The sequence below is a fragment of the Perissodus microlepis genome, chromosome 8 (assembly GCF_051167445.1).
Source record: "Perissodus microlepis isolate ML-2025 ecotype Zambia chromosome 8, ASM5116744v1, whole genome shotgun sequence".
NCBI classification, from domain to species: domain Eukaryota; kingdom Metazoa; phylum Chordata; class Actinopteri; order Cichliformes; family Cichlidae; genus Perissodus; species Perissodus microlepis.
In genome coordinates, this window is record NC_140468.1 from 24,484,542 (window position 1) to 24,509,670 (window position 25,129).

At 39.9% G+C, this 25,129-nt stretch overlaps 1 protein-coding gene across 1 annotated transcript; it reads left to right on the forward strand.

Annotated features, from left to right (window-relative positions):
* Window positions 1-1,329: 1,329 nt before the first annotated feature.
* On the forward strand, window positions 1,330-19,907 carry vstm4b (V-set and transmembrane domain containing 4b). The gene is made up of 8 exons (XM_084938328.1): window positions 1,330-1,491; window positions 3,335-3,742; window positions 12,016-12,069; window positions 12,308-12,415; window positions 12,528-12,561; window positions 12,679-12,803; window positions 15,954-16,018; window positions 16,526-19,907. The coding sequence occupies exons 1-8, from the start codon at window positions 1,398-1,400 to the stop codon at window positions 16,649-16,651; spliced, it is 1,014 nt and encodes a 337-aa protein (XP_084794454.1). The 5' UTR covers window positions 1,330-1,397; the 3' UTR covers window positions 16,652-19,907.
* The last annotated feature ends 5,222 nt before the right edge of the window (window positions 19,908-25,129 follow it).

Sequence of the window (25,129 nt, forward strand, 5' to 3'; positions counted from 1 at the left end):
AGATGTGCTGCTGATCGTGGCATGGTTCTATAAATGTATGCATCTTGTTTACTTGATACTTGTATCACTCTCTATGGAGCAGAGAAACAAAGCCAGCTGATGGGTTGGGTTGGATGGTCTGCTTTGTTCTCCCTTTGGCTCAACCACTGCAATATTTTTATTCACACTTTAGACATTTGTGAGAATATAAATCTTTAGATTATTTATATGTGTGTGTACTTAACTTGTTTATTTTACTGCATATTCTGTGACTGGCCAACAGCAGTTAACATAACAGCTTATTAAGAAGTTTGTCTGTAGCTTCATACAACTTAAATATTACTTCACTTTCCAGCCAATACAGTGGGCTGGCTGCTTGAGAAAAACAAGTTTTGTATTACACTTTGAAAAAAAAATTCTCCTATATATGCTGAACACGGAAGGAAAAAACTGTCTGCAGAGCTGATAAACAGTCGGAAGAAAAGCTTAGCAATGATCTCTGCCTCTTTTCTCTTATTTAGTGAATCCCACAAACATTTTGACTCCAGGAGCTTCTAGAGCTTTCGCAAAGTGGGGACGTGTTTGTCAGAGGAACATCCAGGCTGGTCAAACTGTTGCCAGACCAGGAGCACTTAAAGAGGCCTCAGTCCTTTATCTGCAAATCAGAAATGTCCCAGATCATCCTAGCGCTGCTTTCTGAGGTTTGATAAAAGCTGGCAAAGTGTTCCAACAGTCCAAACAAGCAGAAAGACTGATGTTCAAAAATTCATAGGCGATCTTGTTACCAGCACAAAATTACAGAATTTCGAGATATGAACACACACAGACCTGCAAAGACACAATATTAAACACGAGTGTCTGGGGATCTTTGTGAAAGCAGGACAAACTACTGCCCCAGTGAAGTGCTTTAGGAAAAATTGAATTAATGCAAAGATTCCCGCACACAGAGTCTGCAACCAACCCTCCCCCTCCTTCTTCTGTGTCAGCACATGTGTGTGTGTGTGTTCCAAAATAAAAGCCCTGATTGAGGTCTGTGGCCACTGTCCTCCACAGCTGGAAGTGTGATTTGCTCAGCGTCAACCTAAACAACACTCCCCTCCCCACCCTCCTTCCTGCACAGGAAATTACATTTCCCAGTCCTCCTACCAGAACCAGAGATGGTGCATGCACATGCACCCACACACCCCCATACACACACACACACACACATATGCTCACCTGCCTGTTTCTATATGTGCAAATGTGCTCATGTGAGCCTGCCAAATGTGGTCCCACTGAGTGTGACATGAGGGGGAGGGATTAGGGGAGGTTCTGAGTAGAAACAGAGAGTCCAGTGTGTCATGTTACACGCCTCAGCTGGAGAGGCGGAGGCGCAGGAGAAGAAGAGGAGGAGGAAACCTGGGGCTTCTTTTCTTCACATGCATTTAACTGAGAGTTTATGGAGGTTGCAGTTGTGGAAAATGAAGATCTCCTCTGTGGTCTTGGCTTTCCTGACCCGAGTTCTGTTTGCAGGTAGGAAAAAGTTTGCTTTGCTTCATGTCAAAGTGGATGTGGTGGAGACAAAATGCTTTCCACTGTTTTTCAGAGAAACTTAGACGAAAACATCACAAAATAAGGAAAGATTTTAGAGTGATGGATAAATAGGTGGTGAAAAATATTCCCGATTATCTCAGAAGGTTTGTGGACTCAAACTCAGCACTGCATGTCTTTGTCCAGTTTCTGCAGCTTTGTGTGATTAGAGAGTGTGTTATCAACAGAATAGACATTTTATCAACGCGGCATATCTTTGCACAGATTGGAGGGAATTCCAGAGTGAAAATTGGTGGTTCCTGTGTGTGTGTTTGAAAGTAAAACAGAGCTTACAGTTTCACCTCCACATTCATTTCAGACGATTTAAGTAACTCATCACAGCAGCAGCACTTTACAGTCTCTAAGCTATATTTTCCTTGTTTTGTTCTGTCACTCAAGACCAAATAAAAGGCAAAACTGGGGGGAAAAGCCCTGATTGTAATTATGCACTGCGCTCAAAGCATGTGACTTGTTTGACAGTAAAACGCTTGCGTGTCGTGGAAAATGGGGATTGTGAAATGTGCCCAAAGTTGACAAAAGCAGAAGTATCATATATAATGCCATACAACACGCACAGCAGTAAAGTTTGTTCCTCAACCATCATCCCACGTATGTCATCACAGCTGCCAAAAACAACACGGCTGTCAGCTTGAGAGGGAAGAAAGCTGCTCAGCAACAACAAACTCACAAACTCACCGTGGAGTGTGTAGATATTTAGCTCTGATTTGTAATGCTAATGACTGTTCTTTCTCAGTGCATTTACTATCAAAAGCTAAATTCAAGCCAACTATGCACTGATTTATTCTTCTACTGATGAATAACACTAGGCTGCCCACACTTACATTTGATACAATATGGACACTTTTTACACTTTTTGTGAACGGTACAGCTTTGACCCCCCCAAAACTAAAACTTGTGTCAGGAAAACCCATTTTTCAGAGCACTTTTATGATCTTTTGATGCGATGCTTTGACTTTGAACGTCTCATTTTAAAAGTTGTTCACAATAGACTCACGTTATTAGTCAGTTCTGGGTCCAAATTAATACCGTTCACAGCCACCGTTGAACCACCGTTCATCTGCTTCAGATCATTGTTAAGCTTGACACTTCTTCTTTTCTCCTCCCTAATTTTTTTTGAGAACACTCTTCCATGCCAAGATATGGCAGCTTTTAAATATCACACTCGTGTTGCTCTTTGAGAATCACCTTATTGGTGCAAAAAATATTTACGTTTTTGCCTGTCAAACTGTGTTTTCTGGCATTTTTCAAACGTTTAGCTAAAGAAATGGGAACAAATTATGTTGCTATGGGTACCAAGGTGCCTAAACTTACTTAGGTGTTACACATAAAAACAACAGTGGCTCAGGTGCCTTCTTTATGCTCGAATGATTCATGGGTCAATGCTGAGTGGCTTAACAGAGAAAAAAAACAGCAAAAGAAATGTTTAAAAATGTTGTAAGTTGCATGTAATTCCATGAAGTGATGTTTTATATTACAGCACATTAAAAAAATACTGCTACTAAAAGAATACAGATGCATTGGCGCAAGTTGAAATGTTTACTTTAAAGATGGCTTTTTGAACGTGTTCATAAGTAAGCAAGTTTACATTAGAACAACTAATCTCTGCAAAGACTTGAATTCTGCACCATGTTCCTTAACTTAATCTTAATCACTTAAATTCTGAATTATTTTACAGAAGCCACAATTGTTATTGTTAAACAACCTGCAGCCAATGGCATCCAACAGTCCAAATAATATATGCTGTAATTCTTACTCGTTTCTACAGATCTGTGTTTGGCCATCAACGCCACCATCACCCCTTCTCCCTTCACGGTGGCCCAGGAGGGAGAAAATATCACACTTACTTGTGTTGTTTCCCAGCGACGTCGCAACACAGCGTTACCTGTGGTTAAATGGACCTTTCTACCAGCGGGCACAGATCAACCAGAAGACGAACTCCTCATCGCCCGTGTCAATATGAGGAAGGAGCGTTTCTATGGCAACTACACAAAAAGTTTCCCATGGCCAAAGATGAAGCTGACAGTGGTGAAACAGGGGAAGATCTTTGAGCTGGTTATCTTGAACGTGTCCGAGGGGGACCGGGGGCTCTACATGTGCCGGGTGCAGGAGTTTAAAAAGCATCAGGCTCGCTGGAAAGCTTCGTCCAACTACACTGCTGCTACTGAGCTCAGAGGTGAGGGCTTGGTTTGCTATCTTGGAGCTTCCCTGTAGTTAAAGTTACTGTTTGAGATTTGATGATTTATAAGTGATTTACAAACCACCATATTAGAATGAGATCCATTGACTGAGTCAATACATATGGACCTTTGTAAATGTGAGAGTGGTGCTTATAGATTTAATCAAAGGGATGCTCCAATCCAAACTATGGTTCCCAATGGTAACACACAGTTTTAGGTCATATGGATAACAATAACTTTCAACAGTGGATATTTTGCAGCTAAAAAGTTTAACTGGGAACAGGTCAGTAATATTACTGAGTATGAAAAGTGCATCTTAGTTTCTCAGAAGTAAAGATGGGAACAGGTTCATCAATGTATAGTTGACAAATGTATCTGCAAATTCCAAAGACTTTAAATATCTCGTGAGCTACAGTACATACTATGATCTGTGCACAAGTGACAATGCTGAAAATCAATATTAGAAGCTTGTGGTCTTCGAGACCTCAGGCATCAAAGCATTAAAAACAGACATGATTCTGTCAAGGAAATCACTCCACGGACGTGCAGAAATCCCTGTTTCTGAACATGAAGAGTGTTCTGTGGTCAGATTAATCAAAGTTTGAAATTCCAAAGCGGAGCGCCTGCATCTCTGATAGGGATGTATGTGCCTATAGAACTGGCTTCTTGGATATCTGGAAAGGCAGCATGAGTGCTGAAATATCCAGCTTTTACAGCAACGTATGCTCCCATCTAGATCACATCCTTTTAAGAGAGGGTCTTGCATATTTCAGTGAGACAATACTCAACTGCACACTGCAGCTATTGTAACAGCATGTCTTCACTGTAGAACTATCCGGACACTGAGTCTGGATTTGTGTTCTAGACCTTTCACCAACTTAAAACATGTGCCGCATGATTACACTAAAAATATGAGAAAGAAGACCCGGGACTGTTACCTGAAATAATCATAATAAATACATAGGACAGACAGATGTAATTTTGTAAGCAAAAAGTGGGTAGTCCTATACTGAATATAGTAACTTATCATTAGACACTGCTAACAGCTAGTATTTAGTTGCGATTCATAAACTTCAAATGATTCAGAAAATGGTCCAAGCAACTCATTAGCAGGCAGAGACACAGGCGTCTGAGTCGTTCCTCAGTTAGTGGTTTGTTAAGAAACTGTGTAACTCTGGGCTGGAACTTCACATTGGGTGGCCTGTTAAAACTGCCACACTGAAGATCCAAATCAACTTCAGATGAAAAGGTTACACTTGAAAACACTGGGTGATGTTCACAAAAGCATATTGCTGCATTTACAGTCTACATCCTTGAAAAGTTGTAGACTTCAACACGTGTGCATGTTAAACCAGTTTGGCATATGCTTTCACAAAGACTCCTCTGCAACCATTTGTGAATCCAGAGTTTGAATTTGAATGCCCACTTTGTACATCCATCCATTTTAGTGGGAACACACAGTGCCCCTTATGTTTAAGGATTAAAGGATTAGCAAAATTAGTTTATGTTGAATGTATTTGGTGGAAAAATAAATGATCTTTAAATTTTGGAGGATGTGAAAATCGTCCTAAAACATTTGGGAATGTTTGTGGCTTGCAGCATCACGGCACAGTTTCTCTTAGAAAGTCTTCAAATCTTTTGATAGTGGAGGGTGGAGGCTTGACAGCTATCTCTACAACCACAACAGAAGCAAAGAGAAATGCAGGTTTGTTAATAGTTCATCTACAAAGATGTTTAAGCTGTTGTAGGTTTGTCTACAAAGATAATCCACTGGCAGCAGCAAAACACTGTCACTACCTTGGACTGCATCTGGCAGAAAATTGAAGGGGTCACAAAAGCCTCCAACTAAGGGCTTAAAGTAAATTGGTGACATTCATAAACTTACAGACTTTAAGAGACTCAAGTTAATGTCAACTGTGATAGCTATTTGACCTAAAGGAGTCATTATGTGTCAACAGTAGCAGTAGTGTGTGACCATAGCTGGATGATGTAATGCATCAGGCTGAAGAGGCTGCTGAAGTGGGTTTAGTGAGCAAAAACAAAATCCTGCTTTAGATTTGGGAGGGGGAATGTCATTGGTTAGTGAAGAAGCCTGCCGATTAAAGGATCCGATCCTCCGTCTCAACAAGTTGCGGCTGTGACTGACTAAACGATCGTGGAGACAGAGCAGCAAGAAAGTAGTGAGGTTTCCACTGCTACCACATGAGACGTTCACATAGTGGAATGGATGACACATTCAGTGGTACCAGATACTGCTCAGAAATCCACTCGCTTTCATAAAAACCAGAAGCATCTTTAAAAGGAGTTTTTCTTCCCTGCTTTTAATTTGTGCCAGATTTGCAGGAACCGTTCAGCAGTTTCTGTTGATCTCTTATTTGTTCTTGTCTCACCTGCGACATCTATAAGCTAAATATAGCAATATACTGTAAATAATAAGTGTAGCATACACAAAAGTCTAATAAAAAGATCTTAGTAGAAGGGGTTAGATATGACCTCAATCACAAGCACAGGTAGAGAAAATCAGGCTTCAGATTTGTGATCAGTTATCGTGGTTTTGGTTGTTGAAAAGGAAGCTAATAATTGAGCTAATGCTACCGTTTCATCTAGAAGATAAAAATGTTATCGCTGATGTTTCTAAATGACTCGTGTTTCACCAGTTTTAGTGAGTTAGTTCTAGAAATACAGTAGATCAGACTGTTATGTCTACAAAGGATGTAAAAATATACTGTATGTACCTAAAACTTTTTTTTAAACTTTTACCTGTCTGGTAGTGCTAGCAAGCAGAATCATGATCTGAATGCACTGTTGTGCCAAACACATTTGCTTGGCAAGAAGAAAAAAGACGTGACAAAGAGAAGAAGGGAAAAAGGGACATAAAGAAAAATAAACTTGTTTTTGTAATATGACCTGTAATCTTTACCATCTGAAATAACACTTGGATGTTATAGTATTGCAAACAGTACCTAGTTAGCCGAGTTTGCTAATATTTATATCCTATGTAAGTGAGGGTAAACACACTTTTGCTTGAAAAACCTACTAAAACCACAGACCACATTTTGGACATTGCTTCGCCATGTGGAGAAATTCAGTGCTTGAGTGACCTCATGTGCTTTGTTATGGTCGCTAAGCTATGATTCAGCGTTCACAGTTCAAGAGAGTTTGGGAAAAGATTACTGGCTGCACTAGCAAGTCGACACTCTCGTCCACTCTTCATGGTCTGATAAAAGTGGACAATACACATTCAGAGTGCAAGAGTATTCGTTAATAATGTCACTAATGCTAATGGCTACAGAATGCACTTGAAATTATCATTCTGAAAATAATAGTTTATTGAAATAATCAGTTGAGTCAGAGTCTTTTATCCTCGCAACAATCCGAATACAGTTCCATTTTAAATTTATAACCATACGGTGTCTTCCTCCCCACATTTTGATCACTGCATTTTCCATGAATGCATTCCTACAGGCTGTGACTTTTGTGGCCAAGTCTGGGGCTAAGCAGACACGGAGTCCATATTGAGAGCTGTTGACACTGGCCTTGAGATTGAGTTTCCCTCCCTAAAGTAGAACAGACAGGAAGCCCAGAGAGACTCAGCAGAAATGGAACAAGAGATAGCTGTGCTCAGGAAGGTAGAGCTTGAATATTCATTTACAATGACAGTCGAGTGGGCAGCAGGCTCGTGTTGGGCTCTTAACCTTTTGTGGTTGAGGATGTGGGGAGCTATTTTCATCCAAGGAAGCTCCATTCCATCATGGTTTGAGTGATGATAATAATAAAAAAGCTTACTGTGTCATTTTTCAATACTGCAATTAGGACATGGCAAGTACACCTCATGATTCAACAGCTTGTAGAAACACCTTTAACAGCATTATTTACACATTCGTCACAATTTGCTAATCAGACTTGTAGATTCCTGGTGCTGCCACTTACTCATGTACTTATTAAAGTCTTTCTTCCTCCATTTTTTCTCTCTGGCACACTTCAGAATCGTTGGCAAACTGAGAAAATATTCCATTAGTTTGATGGCTGCCTGCAGTGCTTCATAATGCTGCTGGTGTGGTGGACTTGACATAAAAAACAAAAACTCTCTCCTTTTTAGGAAGAATAATCCCACTGCTTTCATCGTGTATTACATTTCAGTAAAGTCTCACCATTACTTCTATTTCATCAAATTTCATGGAATTCTTATGCTGGGATAACATCAGGTGACCAGGTGTTTCCACAATCTCACACAAACAAAACCCCGATTACTCTGCTTAATACTGCTAAAATGAACACACCCAGAGAGGCTGCAGGGTTTTGTAGAAAAACTTAGGGCAGTGTAGAACGTGGGCACGGTCTCGTCTTGGCATTAATTAAGTGTACTCTTAGGTATTTTTGTAAAACATATGGGCCATTCTGAGCTAACTAGAGGTACATGGCACACGAATGTGGTATGGGTTTAGTCGGAACGAAGGAAAAATAAAATGAAAATTAGAACCATAAACATCTTTTTATAGCTCTTTCTATGAGGGGACATATGACTAAGAAGCCAACAAAGTATGTCTATGTTTGTGTCCATAAAGGGGACATGGGGACACAGTGAACAAGTGTACAGACTGACTCTTAGAAGAAAAGATTCATAGAGACAACAGGAAGTTAAAGGGTTTATTATTCAAAGCATTTTTCAAACCTTTGTTTAGACACACAATGTGGCTGTGTACTTACATTCATCTCTGGTCATTTATAATACAGTAAATTATCCTCTGTGATGGATTTAGTCACAGAGGATCATTATTCAGTCTGGTCTACGTCTGTGTATTGATGTTTACAGTGTTGGGTTTGTTGGTGCACAAAAAGAGCCACAACTCTGAAATACAGTTGGCAGCCGAAGACAACGCCGTGCCTCTGAGAGACGAAAAAAGGAGAGTGATGAATGTTTCCACTGTAGCGTGATGGAGCCTTTCAAAAGTTGCACTAGGATGAAGACATTCTCAATATGAGGATAAAAGGCAGTTTTATGGCATACAGCACCAGTTTCTGATTATTCCAGCATGTGCATCTGCACTGACAGAGCTACACAGAACCTGAGGCAAAAACAAAAACCCACATAAATGTCAGAGATGTTATCAAGACTGAGCCTGTGAATAATTTACAATGAAGGCAGGGCTTGCCTTTATATTAAATCAGCTGCCATTTATTTTGGCTGTTTTAAATATCTGACTGAGAAAATTAGCAGCTCACTGTGAGACGCTGTTTTGGCTCATAAGTGTTTTTGCTGTTGTTGGATCTCAGAGACTTTTGGTTTTATTTATCATTATTTACTAATGCTACTTTATGCTCGTCATGAGAAAGGTGATAGTAGGGAAAATTTAATTTTAGTGTTAGTGTTACCATATAAAATATGGCATATTACATAGGAGGCAAACTGTACAGTGTACATTACTGGCAGTAACTGTGGAACTGATTGCTAACCTCCAGTCACACAGGCCTACAAACTAGTCAGAAACACCACCAACATCACGACCAATTGGTGAGTATTTGTGGGAGGTTGTTTGTTGTCACCAGGTGAAACTGGTGTGGAAGAGATATACAATGAAGCACTGAAGGTCTCATTGCAATTATTTTGGTCATTAGCAGCTCAAACAGGTCATTTGATGGTTGCTTTAGGAGTTAATCTCCATTCAGTTCAATTCAATTCAATTTTCTTTATACAGCGCCAAATCACAACAACAGCCTTAAAACATCTATAATAATTGTAAAAAATAAAGTGGCTACTTCACGGATTTCACCTGTCGCGGGTTATTTTTGGAAGGTAACTCCCGCGATAAACGAGGGACTGCTGTATATTAATATCTGTGTTCATGCATTAAAAGTAGCCAGTGAGGTATCAGAATGAATATATCTATGGTCAACAGTGGAAACTGTCAAAGGAAGTTGGACAGAAGAGTGAGTCTGATATTATTATTTTCATCACAGGTTTAGATTCTGACAGTTATAATCCAATAGTTATCCAATCTTCTTCTTTTTTTAAAGTTCAACGGCTGTGTTTCCAAACAGAATGTAGGTCACACACGGTCAGTCTAGGATTAGTGGTTTCACAGATGGTGACTAAATACAAAGGTACAAACAGTCTGAGGACCACTGCTTCAGTCCAAACTCTTCAATGACTACACAGGGCATGAAAAGCACAGTTCAGGTTACTGCAGACTGGGAAGGATCTAGGGTGGCTGGTTTGTGTATTTAAACATTTGTGCCATCTGCAGTTTTACATTCTGTAAAGGTATCATGTTAGAGAAATTCAGATCTTAAACCATGTGGCATTTGCAGAAACTCTTTTCTCTGACTTCAGACTTTCTTGTAAACTTCTTACTACTCTGTCATACTTGACATCTTCTAATTGTGAAATTTGTGATTGTGTGCTTTTTTTGTCTCTCACAGCTGCTTCTTCCAATATTTATGAATTTTCTGAAGCTAAAATCTGAAGAAATAAAATTTTAAAAATCCTGAAAACATTGCATATAGATATTTTAGCTTCTGGATTATCTGAGGTATGCTTATTTCCATACTTGCTTATTTGTCAGTTACCCAGTATGCCTGTGGGAAAGTCTCAGGCAGGCGTGGTGGAGAGCCTGCCTGTCCTCAGCTGCTGGTGGTTTAGAGTATTTCAAGATGCACTGGTGGGTGTCACTTCACAAGCTTCCTGCCACCAGCCCAGCAAAAGTACAGCAGTGTTAAGACTCCTGTGGTCAGATGGGGTGGAGAAATGAGTGAGTGTGTGGGGTGAAATTTCATGTGGAGCATTGGAAACATGTTTTCTCTGTCATCTTGGACACATACAGCACATCTTGGATTCAAATTACACATGCATTCATTCTCCATTCATGCTTATTTTTAATTTTTGGTGGTGTAACATTTTCTGACAGTAAAAACAAATATGGACGTAACTTCCGGGTTTGAAAATGAAAGCCAAAATGGAACTGCCTTAAAGATGTGTCCTTTCAAATAGCCACTGGGGGGCGACACCTGTGACTTCAAAAGGACTTCCGGTCCTATAGAAATCTATTAAAAAATGTCCCTCAAAGATGAGTTTATTAAGCACTTTTCTTGTTAATTTATGGGCTCAGTTACTTAATAAGGAATAAAACATTAACTTAATTTTGAAAAAATTAGTCATCCTTATTTTCAGAAAAGAGTGTCCAGGATATAGTTATCATCTATTGACTTGTGATCGACAAGCCAATTAATATTTGGTTTCAGACTCAGATCTTCCCCTTACTTCTCACATCTTGCTTCAAATCACCAACCCAGTAACAGGAAACGTCATAAAGGATTTCACGAACGAATGGTCGCAGTAGCTACATCAACTTACACAGATTAAGAGTAAACCCCATACTGTACAAGAATACTATATATGTTTTATACATGTGTGTATGTTTACACATACATTCACATACATAAAATCAAACATACTTGACACCATTTAATTTAATGAGCTAAGTTGGGAAGGCCCAGAAACCAAGTTTCTAGCTCATGGAGCTAATGTTAATTAGCCAACTAGCTAATCAATCAAATTAGTCAAGTCAACAGACATTAAATTCACTTGTTCAGCTGCTTTATGTAAGCTACGCACAGCAACAACAATTTCTAAAAGCTTCCAGTTGATTGGATGGAGTGTTGCAAAGAACTCACAAAAAGATACTTTTTTAACATTTATATTCACCAATCTGGAACTAAAAGCTAAATACTGCGCTACTGATATAATACTGGTTACTGATAAATGCTAATTTTGGAATAGATCAATGCATTTCATTTTATTTCATGATCCATCATCAAGTTCAGGAAATACTCACTAGAAATATGTTCAATGTTAAATGGACTGGTTCTTATACAGTACTTTTCTACTCTACCTGAGCACTCAAAGCTTTTTATACAATGACGTATGCTGGCCACACAAAGCCCGGTGCTACTTGGGTCAAGATTCAATTGTGATGTTTTGTCTGGAGACGAGAACCCTAACAACCCACGTTGGATTATGTCTGAGTGTGAGGTGAAAGTTTGCAAAGATGCATAACTGTTGCGCTAATGTCTGACTCAATAAGATGTTTAGTCTTTGAACTGTGGACGGTGAATCAGAGACAAAATCAGGCAGGGAGGAGGCCAAAATAGACTCCTTGTCCTCCTGCAATTAGCTTTATTTAAACTCGAGCCGGTGTGTAATCAGGCAGCAGGGAACCCACAGCGATGACTACGGACTTCATGTGTTTCTTTTCTCTCATTTTCACTGTAGTGCATGTCCTACCGGCCACCAAGGCCAAAGAAAGTCTGTGGACCTTGTTTGAAGGTAAGTGCAGATATTTTTAGTCTGTGAATGTGTGTGTTTGCATTTGTGTGGTGAACTGGCACTGTATAGTCCTTGGTAGATAAAAATAGCCCAACCCAAAGGATGTACTCCAGTACCTTGAAATAGTTTGGCCAAACATGTTCTCATTTTTTCTTCCATTTACATTTTTGTGCACAGTAAAGTAACAGTACAGGCTCCTGCAGTGTTGGACTGGTGCATGCCTGTTTGTGTTTTTCAGATGTGTACCTGTGTGCAGTGCTGATCTGCTCAGTGGGTCTGCTGTGCATGTGCATGTTCACCGTGACAGTGACCTGCCAGTACATACAGAGGAAGAAGAGGCTAAAAGGTCAGCAGCATTTCAGTCTAGTCTTCTTGTAACTCTTTCTGACGTTGCCGTTTTCTTCTTTTTGTCTATGATTTCAACTTTTTCAAATAACAGTCCGATATTGTCTTTGCAGATAATTACCACTTGGTCAAAAGCCCGCAAAACAGGTAAAGGTTTAAGAGCAAGCCATCTCTAAAAAAAATCTAGAAAATTGTAATAATAATTAAAAAAAAACAGCTATCACTCACATAAACTGAACCTTTGCTAACGTGATTCCACTACAGCTCAGGAGAAACAGTCACCAGTGTGATCAGTGTGTCTCCTGCTCTACCAAAGAAGGAGAGGAGATACAGGAAGAAAAGGAGCCGAGACTACCAAGAGGAGATACCACCAGAGATACCGGCAAAAGGTAATCACAAGTTTGTTGATTTAATGTTTTCTAAAACATGCTGGAAAATTTGAGTGAATACTTAAAGTTAGTCTTACAGATATTTATATTATATTTATATTATAATTTCTGCAATAGCAGAACATATAGTTGTGAAAATCTAAGTAGACCCTTAGTGCTCCCATAGGAATTGAGAAGATAGGTAGGAGGCACGTTCTGCTATTGTGACCACGTCTAGAAATGCAGAAATTCTGGCATTTTAGTAACACATCACAATATTCCGAGGAACAAGTATCCTAGCAAATTCCCAAAAATGCAAGATCTATATGTTAGTCTCTACAAGCCTCTGTGAGCATGTTAAATGTTAAAATTCTGACAGTTTGGAAGGGCTGCCAGCTGAAAGCGCCTTCTCTCTAAAATGAACACGGGAGCACAGGTTACCCATATGGAAAAGATATATATAAATCTTATAAAGTTTGTATCTGTCTTGTGTGAAACTTGTATGAAAAGCATATAAGAGTGAAAACAGATATAAGATCCCTTGAAAAATTATATAATGAAATTTGTATGTTTTGGATACTTACTAAAACAATGTATGAAAGTAATGAGAAAGTGGCCACTTTCATGAGTAAATCATGTAAGCCTTATATGATTTACTCATGAAAGTGGCCACTTTCATGAGTAATCACATATAAGTTTTTACTATTTCTTTTCCATATGGGTAGGTTTGCAAAGCTGCATGTGAGCAAACTATAAGACTTCTGGAACAATGTCGTTTGTACAGACTAAACCATATGGAAATGTTGGCCAAAAGAAAACCAAACATACCAGCTGTGAAGCACGGTGGTGGAAGAGTAATGACTTGTTTTGTAACTACAGGGTCTGGGCAGTGTTACGAAATCAGTTTCACCCCGGTTCTTTTATTGCTCGAGGCATCCAGAGACGGCACCGGAACTCAGTAGTCATTTTCACAAAAACCTTTATTCATCTTTATTCATCTTCATTTAAGCATGCATCTTCTAGAAGGGGAGACGTGCAAGGCTGGTGTCCCTCTGCAAATCATCCACTCCTTTGTTTGTTACAGTCAGCTTTATAGAAGCGACCCCATCCTAAAACCCCCACGGTGTGCTGCAAACTCTGTGTCTCTGTGTGTATGCACGATCACGTGAGTGCCTGTGTGTGCGTACACGTGCACTCACGTGAGTGAGTGTGCATGTGGGTGTGGGTGTGTCATAACAATCAAAGCACTGTGTGTGTGTCTCTGTGTATGTGACTTCCTGCCAGTCATAAAAGTAATCTCCTCACCCAAGCTACACCAAATTCCTCTACACAACATAGAAAACAGAGTTAACATATTACAAACACTGACCCCCACTCTGCATCCACTGGGCCATTGGCCTCTTGTTGTCTTACATTTACAGATAAGGTGGAGAGTCTCCTACAAACCTACTTCTAAGTTTATAACAGTTATGAGTTTTATTAAAAGGTACAAGCATCAGCATCAGCAACCCCCAACTGTACCTTCCTGTCTCCTTCTATGGCAGGCAGACCCCCAGTGTCCATAAATTCCTTTCTCTCTAAACAATTACACTCTCAGGCCTACAGCTAAGCCAAACTAAAATACACCTTATTCCTCTGATCTAAACAAATTTAACACATCATATTATAATAATTATTTTCCTGTACTCACAGCAGCTTTCACTTGTTGAGTTGACTATGAACTCTATATACCAGTATTCTAGTGCCAAATGGAGGTCATCTGGCTGACAGCTAAAGCTTGTTATACAACAGAACGGCTGAAAACGAAAAGAATTAAGGTGCTGTAATGTTACAGTTAAAGACCGGGCTTCCACACAGTAAATGCTGTGGCAGGACCTTAAGAGAGCTGTACATAAACAAAAGACTGCAAACCTTAATGAACTGACACCACGTTATAAAGAAGAGTGGATCAACATTCCTCCACATCAAAGTGAGAGACTGATGAAGTCATATAGAAAATATTACTTCAAGTTGTCGCAGCTAAAGGTGGTTCCACAAGCTACTAAATCATGGGGTGCGCATAATGTTTTCAGAGGACTGTACAGAGTTCTGTGAAGATTGTTTCTTTGTACATGACTGTAAGAAAAATCCCAACTTAAAAGTTTGCTCTGACTTCATGTTGTTCTCATAGATTTCTAAATATGAAAATACACTGGCATTCCACATATACACTTAGTTATGGAGCGGCTTCCTTAAATTAGCTGGGAACATGTTCCCACTCTTAAACCAATACTGAGTCACACCAAATTCACTTCCTAATTAGCAAGTGGAATTCTATGGATAATTTTTCCAATGATAGGTAAAAAAAAAAGTTATTCCGGATTTTCACTCCGCCTAGGTCTTAAAAAAGATTTTAGAATGATCAGAATTCCTAGTTTAGAAACATTTTAGGACAATTATCAGCAAATTACAGAAATTATAGTAACTTTGAAAACTGCAATGCGTTCCTTTTGTGTCTTAATAGGCTTATTTTGCCTTATTTTTTGTTAGCTACTCCACCACATGCTTTTAGTGGGTTTTGCTGCTTTTTTATTACCAAGCAATGTTGCCACACTGTTATAAGACAGATGAACATAGTTCAGGGTTGTCTTGCTGTGATATAAAATGTCTGCCATGAAAACCCCTCAGCGATGGTATATTATCTCTCTCTAAAATCTGTACTCATTCAGTGGGGGGGGGGCATCTGCCGCAACTGGTTGGGGAGAGAGAAATTAATGAATTAATGGGGCCATTAACCATACACTAATACACAAATGCACTCCCCATACAGATAATGGCTCTGAACTGTGCTGACAAGTTAACTGATCCTTATCTTTTTTTAGGTCTGAACATGATGAAGTTTTTTAGAAGTGTTCCTGCACCCATGTAATGTGTTACGGAATGACCTTGTTTTTAATGCAGTTCTCCTCGAAGGCCTAAACATATTGTCCGTTTGAAACAAATTTCTTGTTACTAGGTTGTCTTTGTACTATTTTGAATTGGGGTTGAGTTATTTGCAAATCCCTGCATTCTGTATCCCAACTTTTTTGTAGGGAAGCATGGCAATGCAACTGGGCCCTTCAAATATTCCCAGTTACAACAGTATCTACCTTCTATTGGCTCAATTAACAACTTGTCTTGTCCCTTGTGCAGTTCCCATTGGAGACAAAACACACAAACCGAAACTTTTAAAACCTCAACCAAGAAAAGTAGTGTTGGTGAGTACCATTCATGCCTGATTATCAGTTAGCAATGTCCTTTTTTGCATGTTTAAGGTAAGGTACAAGGACTGAACTGAACTGAAAAAAGAGTGGAAAACCAGACAATGCAGACAAAAACTTTTAAATATAACTTTGAAATTAAATGAACATTTAAGCAGAATGTCTAAGGGCAAAGGTGCCAGAAAAACTGTGCCACATAACCAATCTTTTATTGCTGTTGGCATGAAGTGGCTCTGTGGCAGCTTGGTATGGTAATGCCATAAAATACTTGAAGAGGTAATTAAATTTTAGGTTATATCAACCCAGAACTGATGCAGGGTGGTGTTTACACACAGCGTGCTCCAAGTTACCAAAACCAGTGATTTACCAAAACCTACAGCATCTTTAGCAATGTAATGTATTTATGCAGTTCTATAATTTTTTTCTAGCCTTCCTTTTCTAACCGCTAACTAGCTCTCTCCTTCTCCTCCATCATTATTTTTCTCTGTCCTCTTTGATCTCTAGCCGAGGATAGTGGAGGAGAACCTGACCTACGCAGAGCTGGATCTGGTGAAGCCAATTCCAGAGACCAAGGCATCACGTAGTGGCACAGTGTACGCCCAGATACTGTTCGAAGAACAGCAGCTATGAGAGAGACACATACACCACTAGTACCTGTGCCTTATGTAAAAAAAAAAAAAAAAGTACTTTCTATTTATAGTCTGTATTGTTTTTTATATTTAAATGATTTGTGAAGGAAAAAATGTCTCAAAATTATGGCAAAATATGATTTTATATGAACTTTTGTATAACTTCTTTTTGTGAGACCACGGTGCAAACTGATTATTTTTTATTACTGGACTTCTTATTTCTTGTTTTCTTTTGTACCCACAATTGAAACCTGTGTAGCCGAGCCTGGGAACGCAATCGAAGACTTCTGTGCTGATTTTGACCTGATTCGTCTGTCATGACAATCGGAAGGGAAAATTGAGGTTTGGATATGTGAGACAAAACTTTACATGTTAGTGAGTGAATAAGGTGCTGTGCTGTGAAGCTGACATGACGAGTGACAGTCAGGTTTGCTCTGCTGCTGTTGGTGACTTTAAAAAGATAACTATTGAAGTGTCGTTTCAAGCCAAACAAGGTTGATACGCTCACGTCAAGCAAACGTTGCATCTTACTTGCAGAATTCATTGGAAACAAATAGTTAAACAAAACACTTTATGCCAGCTTTTGTGATTCATGTATTTCATACCCAGTATTTAATAACTGGTTTTGGTCTTCTCCTTTGGCAGAGTAATGAGCACAGGAGCACTTCCTGTTCCTCCCGTGTTGTTGTATTTCAGGCTGGTCCTGTTAGCTCTCTGCTTTTCGGTGTGACTTAGCTCCTGAGCTGCAAAGACAAACTTTCAAAAATACATTTTCTGAAATATGAGATCCAAACCAGGTTTCAAATTCAAATGCAGTCCAAAGAAATCTGAAACCTCTGGTGCGTACACAATGGCAACGTTTTTCATGATTTTCCAGAGAAAGTCATCTTCTCCGTAGCCCGTCTGTCCAGTCAGCACATTAACAATAATTACATCACTTTTGGCTTGCGTTGCCATGCGTTAGGGCTACATTTACCATCCTAAGATTCTGGCTTGGTTTCTCCATTGTTTTCTCTTGAGTCAGATTTATAGTTTTGCATTTGTAGAAGGACAGTGGACAAAGGTGCAAAAGCAGTAGTCAGCAAGGTGGGGTGCAAATCCAGAATTTCTCTGCTTGGAGTCAGGCTGAGCTAATTTCATACTGAATGTAACAACATGAGCAAAGCATCAGTCTTTTTCACCCAAGCCTTTCCCCAAGTGTTCCTTTGAAATCATTAATGCACTTTATTAAAATGGCGTCATTTAGAATAAACTGAAATACATGAAGGCTTGATCTAAAAAAGAAATCCTGTTTTATATGCTTTGCTTCATACAATAAAATGACTCCAGTGATAGCCTTTGATATTTCTTAGGCCAGCTACACTCCCTTCACAATGAATAGCTGGAAATCCCATTCTGAAGTGAGTGGATTTATAAAGGAGAGAAAAAGTTAATTAAAGACATCCGTTGTTATGAATGTGAACCCAAAGCCCACCATTATCAAATGTGATTTACTTTCTAGTGAGTTCCCAGCTTTATCTGCCTCCCAGCATCTGTCTTCAGTCTGTTTTTGTGTATCAAGCTGCAGTTTATATTGACCACAGCCCCAAAGAGTTGACACAAAACTGGTAATCAGCCCTCGGACCTCCCCCCACAGGCAAACACTTAAGATCACACAATTCTTTTCAACTGGTGCCAACATCGGCTTAGCAGGCTGTTAGCAACTCATGAACTCATTTATATATACATACAAGGGTGGAGTTACATGAAGGCTAAACACCCTCATCACTGACTTACACAGGCACATAGTGTAAATTCACAAGGCTGCCAGCAGTTGTGACACCTGATCTGTGGTCAGGGTCAGACTAAGAGTTGTGTTTGGGCTGTTTCACATTAACGCCAGTCACGGATTTTAAATCTTGAGGTGATTTGCTGTTTCAGATAAGAACCAGAAGCCACTTTGGCCACGATCCCACATACCTACACTACGGTTTCCTTGCTTTCTCGTTTTCCATGAATCTGAGTGTGAAAGTGCTTTAGTACTTTTTTTTTTTTTTTTCAATTTAATGATCCTTTGGACTCAGGCATGGAAAAGCAAAGGAAAGCTTTTTTAAACAGTGAACTTGAAACCCAGACACAAAGGCACCTGATCCCTCCCTTCCCCCAAGACGTCCGCTATCAGAGTTCTCTGCATTCAGACGGCTAGTCTCACTTTTTAAGCTTCTCTGAAGTTCATCTCAAAGTGGCGTTTTGCTCCATTTCCAGCCATCAAAGGTTGGCTGTACCAGCTTTTAACCAGTAGTTTGAGATAGCACGGTGAATGGACTCACTTCAAAAACAACGCTGAACATGTATGTGGTATTAGCATTAGAAATACATATCATCAGCCAACCCTAGGGCTGACTTACCAGAGCTGCTGTGCCAATTCAAAACAAATCTAAAGAGCTCACCTACCACTGCAGACCTACAACACATTCCTAAGGCAAGCTGGTGCTTATAGACCCGGACATGTTTTCTTCCCTTGGCTATATATTACTTTACTATGTAAACCACTGCTGACCTCTACTTTTGTTAGCGCTCCAACTTTCCCGACGTTGCCCTCTAATGTTCGCTTCAATCGCACGGCGAGCATTACCCCTGCATAAATGAAATGACTGAAAGTGACCTTTCAGCGGTGAGTAGAAGTGTCTTAAAAATGCCCTTCGACTGTGAAATGTAAAGTTTCTTCCAGACCACACTGTCCTTAATAGGAGTCTGCTAACTAGAACCATGTGTGTGAATTGTGCCTCTGTGCTCTCCCCCTCCCCTTTTCCCTCTGTCTCTCTGCTCACCACTGATCTCTGCATTTATCAAGATTCAAGCATTTCTACTCATGTTCATTTTGTACATTTCAGCTGTATATTGAATAAAAATAAGTGAAATAAAAATGAAATCTAATATAAACTGGGTGTTAACTGCTTTGGTGTGAGTGACAGATATTTGTTATCACGACACAACAATTAACAAAATGCACATGCATCCTGCAGGTGAACCTGAACTGCTAATTCTTGGAGGTGAGCATAACCTTAGCATGAGAGGTCACTGCCACAATGCCTGTTTTAGTACCCCCGAGGGTACTGTAGTGATTTCAGTGACGACATTAGGACAAAATTTGTATTTATTCAATGGTAGACAAATTCATAGTGCAGCAAGGCATCTTGTTATGATTAAAGCTCACACGTTTGCCTCCATGCAAGCATTAAAAGTAGACGTGAAAGGGGCACAGCCGTTAGGGACTGGGTGTCAGCTACTCTTGTGGTGGTGAAAGAGTTGTGATGAGAGAGGGGGAGGTTTAAATGTTAGCTTTAGTTTACTTGCAGCCTCCAAATTATTTTAGAAAAGGAAGCTGCGTGAGAGAGACAAGCGGAACCCCAGAGGTCGTATAAAAATATCTCACCCACAGAGCAAACACAAGGCGTTGACAAAAAGACAGGTCAGTACATGGCTCGTAGGAAACCGATCCAATGGCAATAAAATATAATAAGTAAGGAAAATAAATTTTAAATTGTTTAAGTAAAGAGATGGAGGTGTAGAGTGGCAAGGAGGAATTTCAATGAAGACACAAGAGAAAATGTATATTTAGGGGGCAAGGAAGATATATAGGATATATGAGCTGTGGGACAACTCGATGTTTGTAACATGTCTGAGGACAGGCCAGCAGCGTTTGCAGGCACCTCCCAAAACAGAAACAACTGATGTCACCAGTCAAGCAGCCAAACAAAACCTATTGTTAAAGCAGAAAACTTTGCGTGTGTCTGTGCTCGTTCTATCCCAAGCATGCCATCATGTCCGTCCATAGAAATACAATACATAGTAAACATAGTCTACAACCAACATATCCTGTGTGGTAAGGGTAATGCATAGCTACACTGGCCTTAAGGCAAGGGAAAAAGGAGTAATGAAAGACTTCTGCAAGTGGAAATCACAGGAAGGACAATTTAAGATTTAGCTTCTGAACTGTAAGCAACATCCAGTGTCCAGTACAGTCAGTTCATGTTGGAAGGGTGACCTCGTCCTCTTTAATCGCATCTGTAAGTACAACAAATAAGGGCAGTATCCACAGGGCTTCAAAGTTTTCACTGAAGCACAGTACACTGGCACAGTGTGGAGGTCCTGCTGAGAGCTGGCTCAGAAGAAGCAGTCGGTTAGCCTGCGGGTGAACACGTTACCCCAGATTTGCCATTGTGAACGCTTGATGTAGTTGTTGACTTTAAAAAACAAAACAAAAAAACAGAAGACTATGATGGCTCAAGCTGTTAGTACATCATAAGTCTTTTGCCTCTGCAGCAGTTAAAATGTTAATTGCTGTTAGTCTGGAAGGCTTCTTGTATTTAAAATAGTAGCTGATGATGTCATGTGCTCTTGTTTGGTAACCATTATTTTTATCTTCATCTTGCACTTGGATGTGCTTGACAGACATGCAGTTACTGGTGAGACATTTCACCATGGGATTTATTAGTCTGCACGGCGACTTTCAATTCCCAGCGCTGTGATTCACTCTGCTGTTGTGTGGAAGTGAAGGCCAAGCAGGACTAATGTGAAACAGCTTTTTGGGCCCAAGCTCACCGGCCAGCTGCCTGTCACCCCTCTGAGCTCTTGACAATAATGACATCATACTACAATGACTTCCAAGACTAGCAGTAAGAAGCCAGTAGGGGTGCAAAGTTGTAAATGATGAAGTCAGAATGAGGATTCCCCAACAACGAGGTTAGAAAGCTTTTCTGAACTTCTGCTTCCATCCAGGTTTTAGATCCGTTTTCATTATACAACGCTTAAAGCTGGACAAATTAATGTTCTGTATGAAAGGAACAAATGAGAAAATTTCATTTGTGGCAATTATGGTTCATAGATGTGAAAACGGCGTTAGTCAAAGAATTTCAAAGAGGCAATACACTAAAAGAAACACCACTCACAGCTACGCCAAGCATCTGTTTTTCAGCAAATAAATGTTCTAAACACCAACTGGCAAGCAACCATTAAAAAAGGGGGAGAGAAAAGTATTAGCAACTCCCTGCTAAAGACAGTAGCAAATATTCATCAACTTTGTAGTTACACTTTGCTAGTATTGGGTTGGGACTTAATTCGTTGTGCTGTAGATTCAACGAGGTGTTTGAAACATTCCTCAGAGATTTCTGTCCATGTCGACATGATAGCATCACTACTGCAAATTTATTGGCTGCTGCAAATCTGCCATTGTCATGTTCAAGAAAGCAGTTTGAGATGATTTGAGCTTTTTGATATGATGCATTATCCTGCTGGAGGCAGCCATGAGAAGATGAGCTGACTGGCATGGACATGATCAGGAACAACCCTCAGGTAGAGACTGCGGTGTTTAAGCAGTGCTTAGTTAAGAGAATACCTCCCACACCATTAAACCACCAGCCTGAACCACTGATACAAGGCAAGATTCATGCTTTTATGTCAATTAGGTCCAATTCTGAAACTATTTAGACCATTTTCCAGTCTTTTCCATGTTTTATTGTGCAATTTTGTTGAGCCTATGAATTGTAGCCTGAGTTTTCCGTTCTTAAGTGACACCTGATGTGGTCTTCTGCTTCAAAGTTTGACATGCTGTGCATTCAGAGAAGCTTTTGAATTACTGATTTCTTTTCAGCTCAAAACAGTCTGGCCATTCTCCTGTTTTCTCTTTCCTGGACCATTTCACATAAACCCTAGAGATGGCTGAGTGGGAAAATCCCAGTATCAGAAATTTCTGAAATACCCATGTCATGTTCAGACTCACTTAAATCACCTTTTTCTCCCATTCTGATGTCCAGTTTAAAATTCAGCAGGTTGTTTTGATTCAATTTCAATTCAATTCAATTCAATTTTATTTATATAGCGCCAAATCACAACAAAAGTCGCCTCAAGGCGCTTCATAGATACAGAGAAAAACCCAACAATCATATGACCCCCTATGAGCAAGCACTTTGGCGACAGTGGGAAGGAAAAACTCCCTTTTAACAGGAAGAAACCTCCGGCAGAACCAGGCTCAGGGAGGGGCGGCCATCTGCTGCGACCGGTTGGGGTGAGAGAAGGAAGACAGGATAAAGACATGCTGTGGAAGAGAGACAGAGGTTAATAACAGATATGATTCAATGCAGAGAGGTCTATTAATACATAGTGAGTGAGAAAGGTGACTGGAAAGGAAAAACTCAATGCATCTTGGGAATCCCCCGGCAGCCTACGTCTATTGCAGCATAACTAAGGGAGGATTCAGGGTCACCTGGTCCAGCCCTAACTATATGCTTTAGCAAAAAGGAAAGTTTTAAGCCTAATCTTAAAAGTAGAGATAGTTTCTGTCTCCCGAATCCAAACTGGAAGCTGGTTCCACAGAAGAGGGGCCTGAAAACTGAAGGCTCTGCCTCCCATTCTACTTTTAAATACTCTAGGAACAACAAGTAGGCCTGCAGAGCGAGAGCGAAGTGCTCTAATAGGGTGATATGGTACTACAAGGTCATTAAGATAAGATGGGGCCTGATTATTTAAGACCTTGTATGTGAGGAGCAGGATTTTGAATTCAATTCTGGATTTAACAGGAAGCCAATGAAGGGAAGCCAAAACAGGAGAAATATGCTCTCTCCTTCTAGTCCCTGTCAGTACTCTTGCTGCAGCATTTTGGATTAGCTGAAGGCTTTTCAGTGAGTTTTTTGGACATCCTGATAATAATGAATTACAGTCGTCCAGCCTGGAAGTAATAAATGCATGAACTAGTTTTTCAGCGTCACTCTGAGACAGGATATTTCTAACTTTAGAGATGTTGCGCAAATGGAAGAAAGCAGTCTTACATATTTGTTTAATATGTGCGTTGAAGGACATGTCCTGGTCAAAAATGACTCCAAGGTTCCTCACAGCGTTACTGGAGGCCAAGGTAATGCCATCCAGAGTATGAATCTGGTTAGATACCATATTTCTAAGATTTTCAGGGCCGAGTACAATAACCTCAGTTTTATCTGAATTAAGAAGCAGAAAGTTAGCGGCCATCCAGGTCTTTATGTCTTTAAGACATTCCTGCAGTTTAACTAATTGGTGTGTGTTATCTGGCTTCATGGACAGATAGAGCTGGGTGTCATCTGCATAGCAGTGAAAATGTATGCTATGTCTTCTAATGATGCTGCCTAAGGGAAGCATGTATATTGTAAACAGAATTGGTCCTAGCACTGAACCCTGTGGAACTCCATAATTGACCTCAGTGTGTGAAGAGGACTCTCCATTTACATGCACAAATTGGAGTCTATTAGATAGATATGATACAAACCACTGCAGTGCAGTACCTGTAATACCTACAGCATGTTCTAATCGCTCTAATAGGATATTATGGTCGACAGTATCGAACGCTGCACTGAGGTCTAGCAGGACAAGCACAGAGATGAGTCCACTGTCAGAGGCCATAAGAAGATCATTTGTAACCTTCACTAAAGCTGTTTCTGTGCTGTGATGAGCTCTGAAACCTGACTGAAACTCTTCAAATAAACCATTCCTCTGCAGATGATCTGTTAGCTGTTTGACAACTACTCTTTCAAGGATTTTTGATATGAAAGGAAGGTTGGAGATTGGCCTATAATTAGCTAAGACTGCTGGGTCTAGAGATGGCTTTGATCATGTCTATATGCTTGAACGCACCGATTAATGACCAGTTGAACAGGTGTACTTAACAAAGTGACCAGAGAGCTACTACAGGTGTAGATTTTTACTGCATGAACATGTAATGTAGCATTTAAAACGCTGATGCATCTTGGGTGCCAGTTTACCTCAGTGGGTGAGTAGGTGACCATATACCAGCGGGCCCCAACCCCCAGACCCCGGACCGGTACCGGTCTGTGAGTTGTTTGGTTCCGGGCCACAAGAGATGAGGCTCGGATGTGAAATTTATGGTTTTCGGGGGTTTTACCGCTTTATAGCATTGTTTTTTATTGTTTTTATCATTAACTCAGTTTCCCTGGGTCTTTTCCCGTGTGTTATGAATAAATCTTCTTTTTTTGGGTACTGGTACTGGTTTTATTTTGTTGTATTTATCTGTGACACCTTAAAGGCCAGACTGTGAAAATATTATTGGACATAAACTGGTCCATGGTGCAAAAAACGGTTGGGGACCGCTGCCATATACCACATGACCAAAGTAACACCATGGATGGTTCCTTCGTTTATAATATTACTGTACGGTACATCTCGCAAGGCATTATGGGATATCAAGTCCACTATACATTTGAACAGCACTAAAGAATGGCAAAATCATGTTGCTTTATTAACAAAGGCAGATAGCTAGCATTCATATCCCCACAGTACCCTAATATGTTACTTTGTTTTTAAAAATAAATAAAATAAATATGTCATTAAATATAATTGTAGTCCACAAACCAATCGGTGATGCCATGCATGTTACTTTGTCCATTTTTATTTACAGTCTATATAGTTACTTCTTGACAGACACTTATCTGAAAAACGGTGCATTCAGAGACAG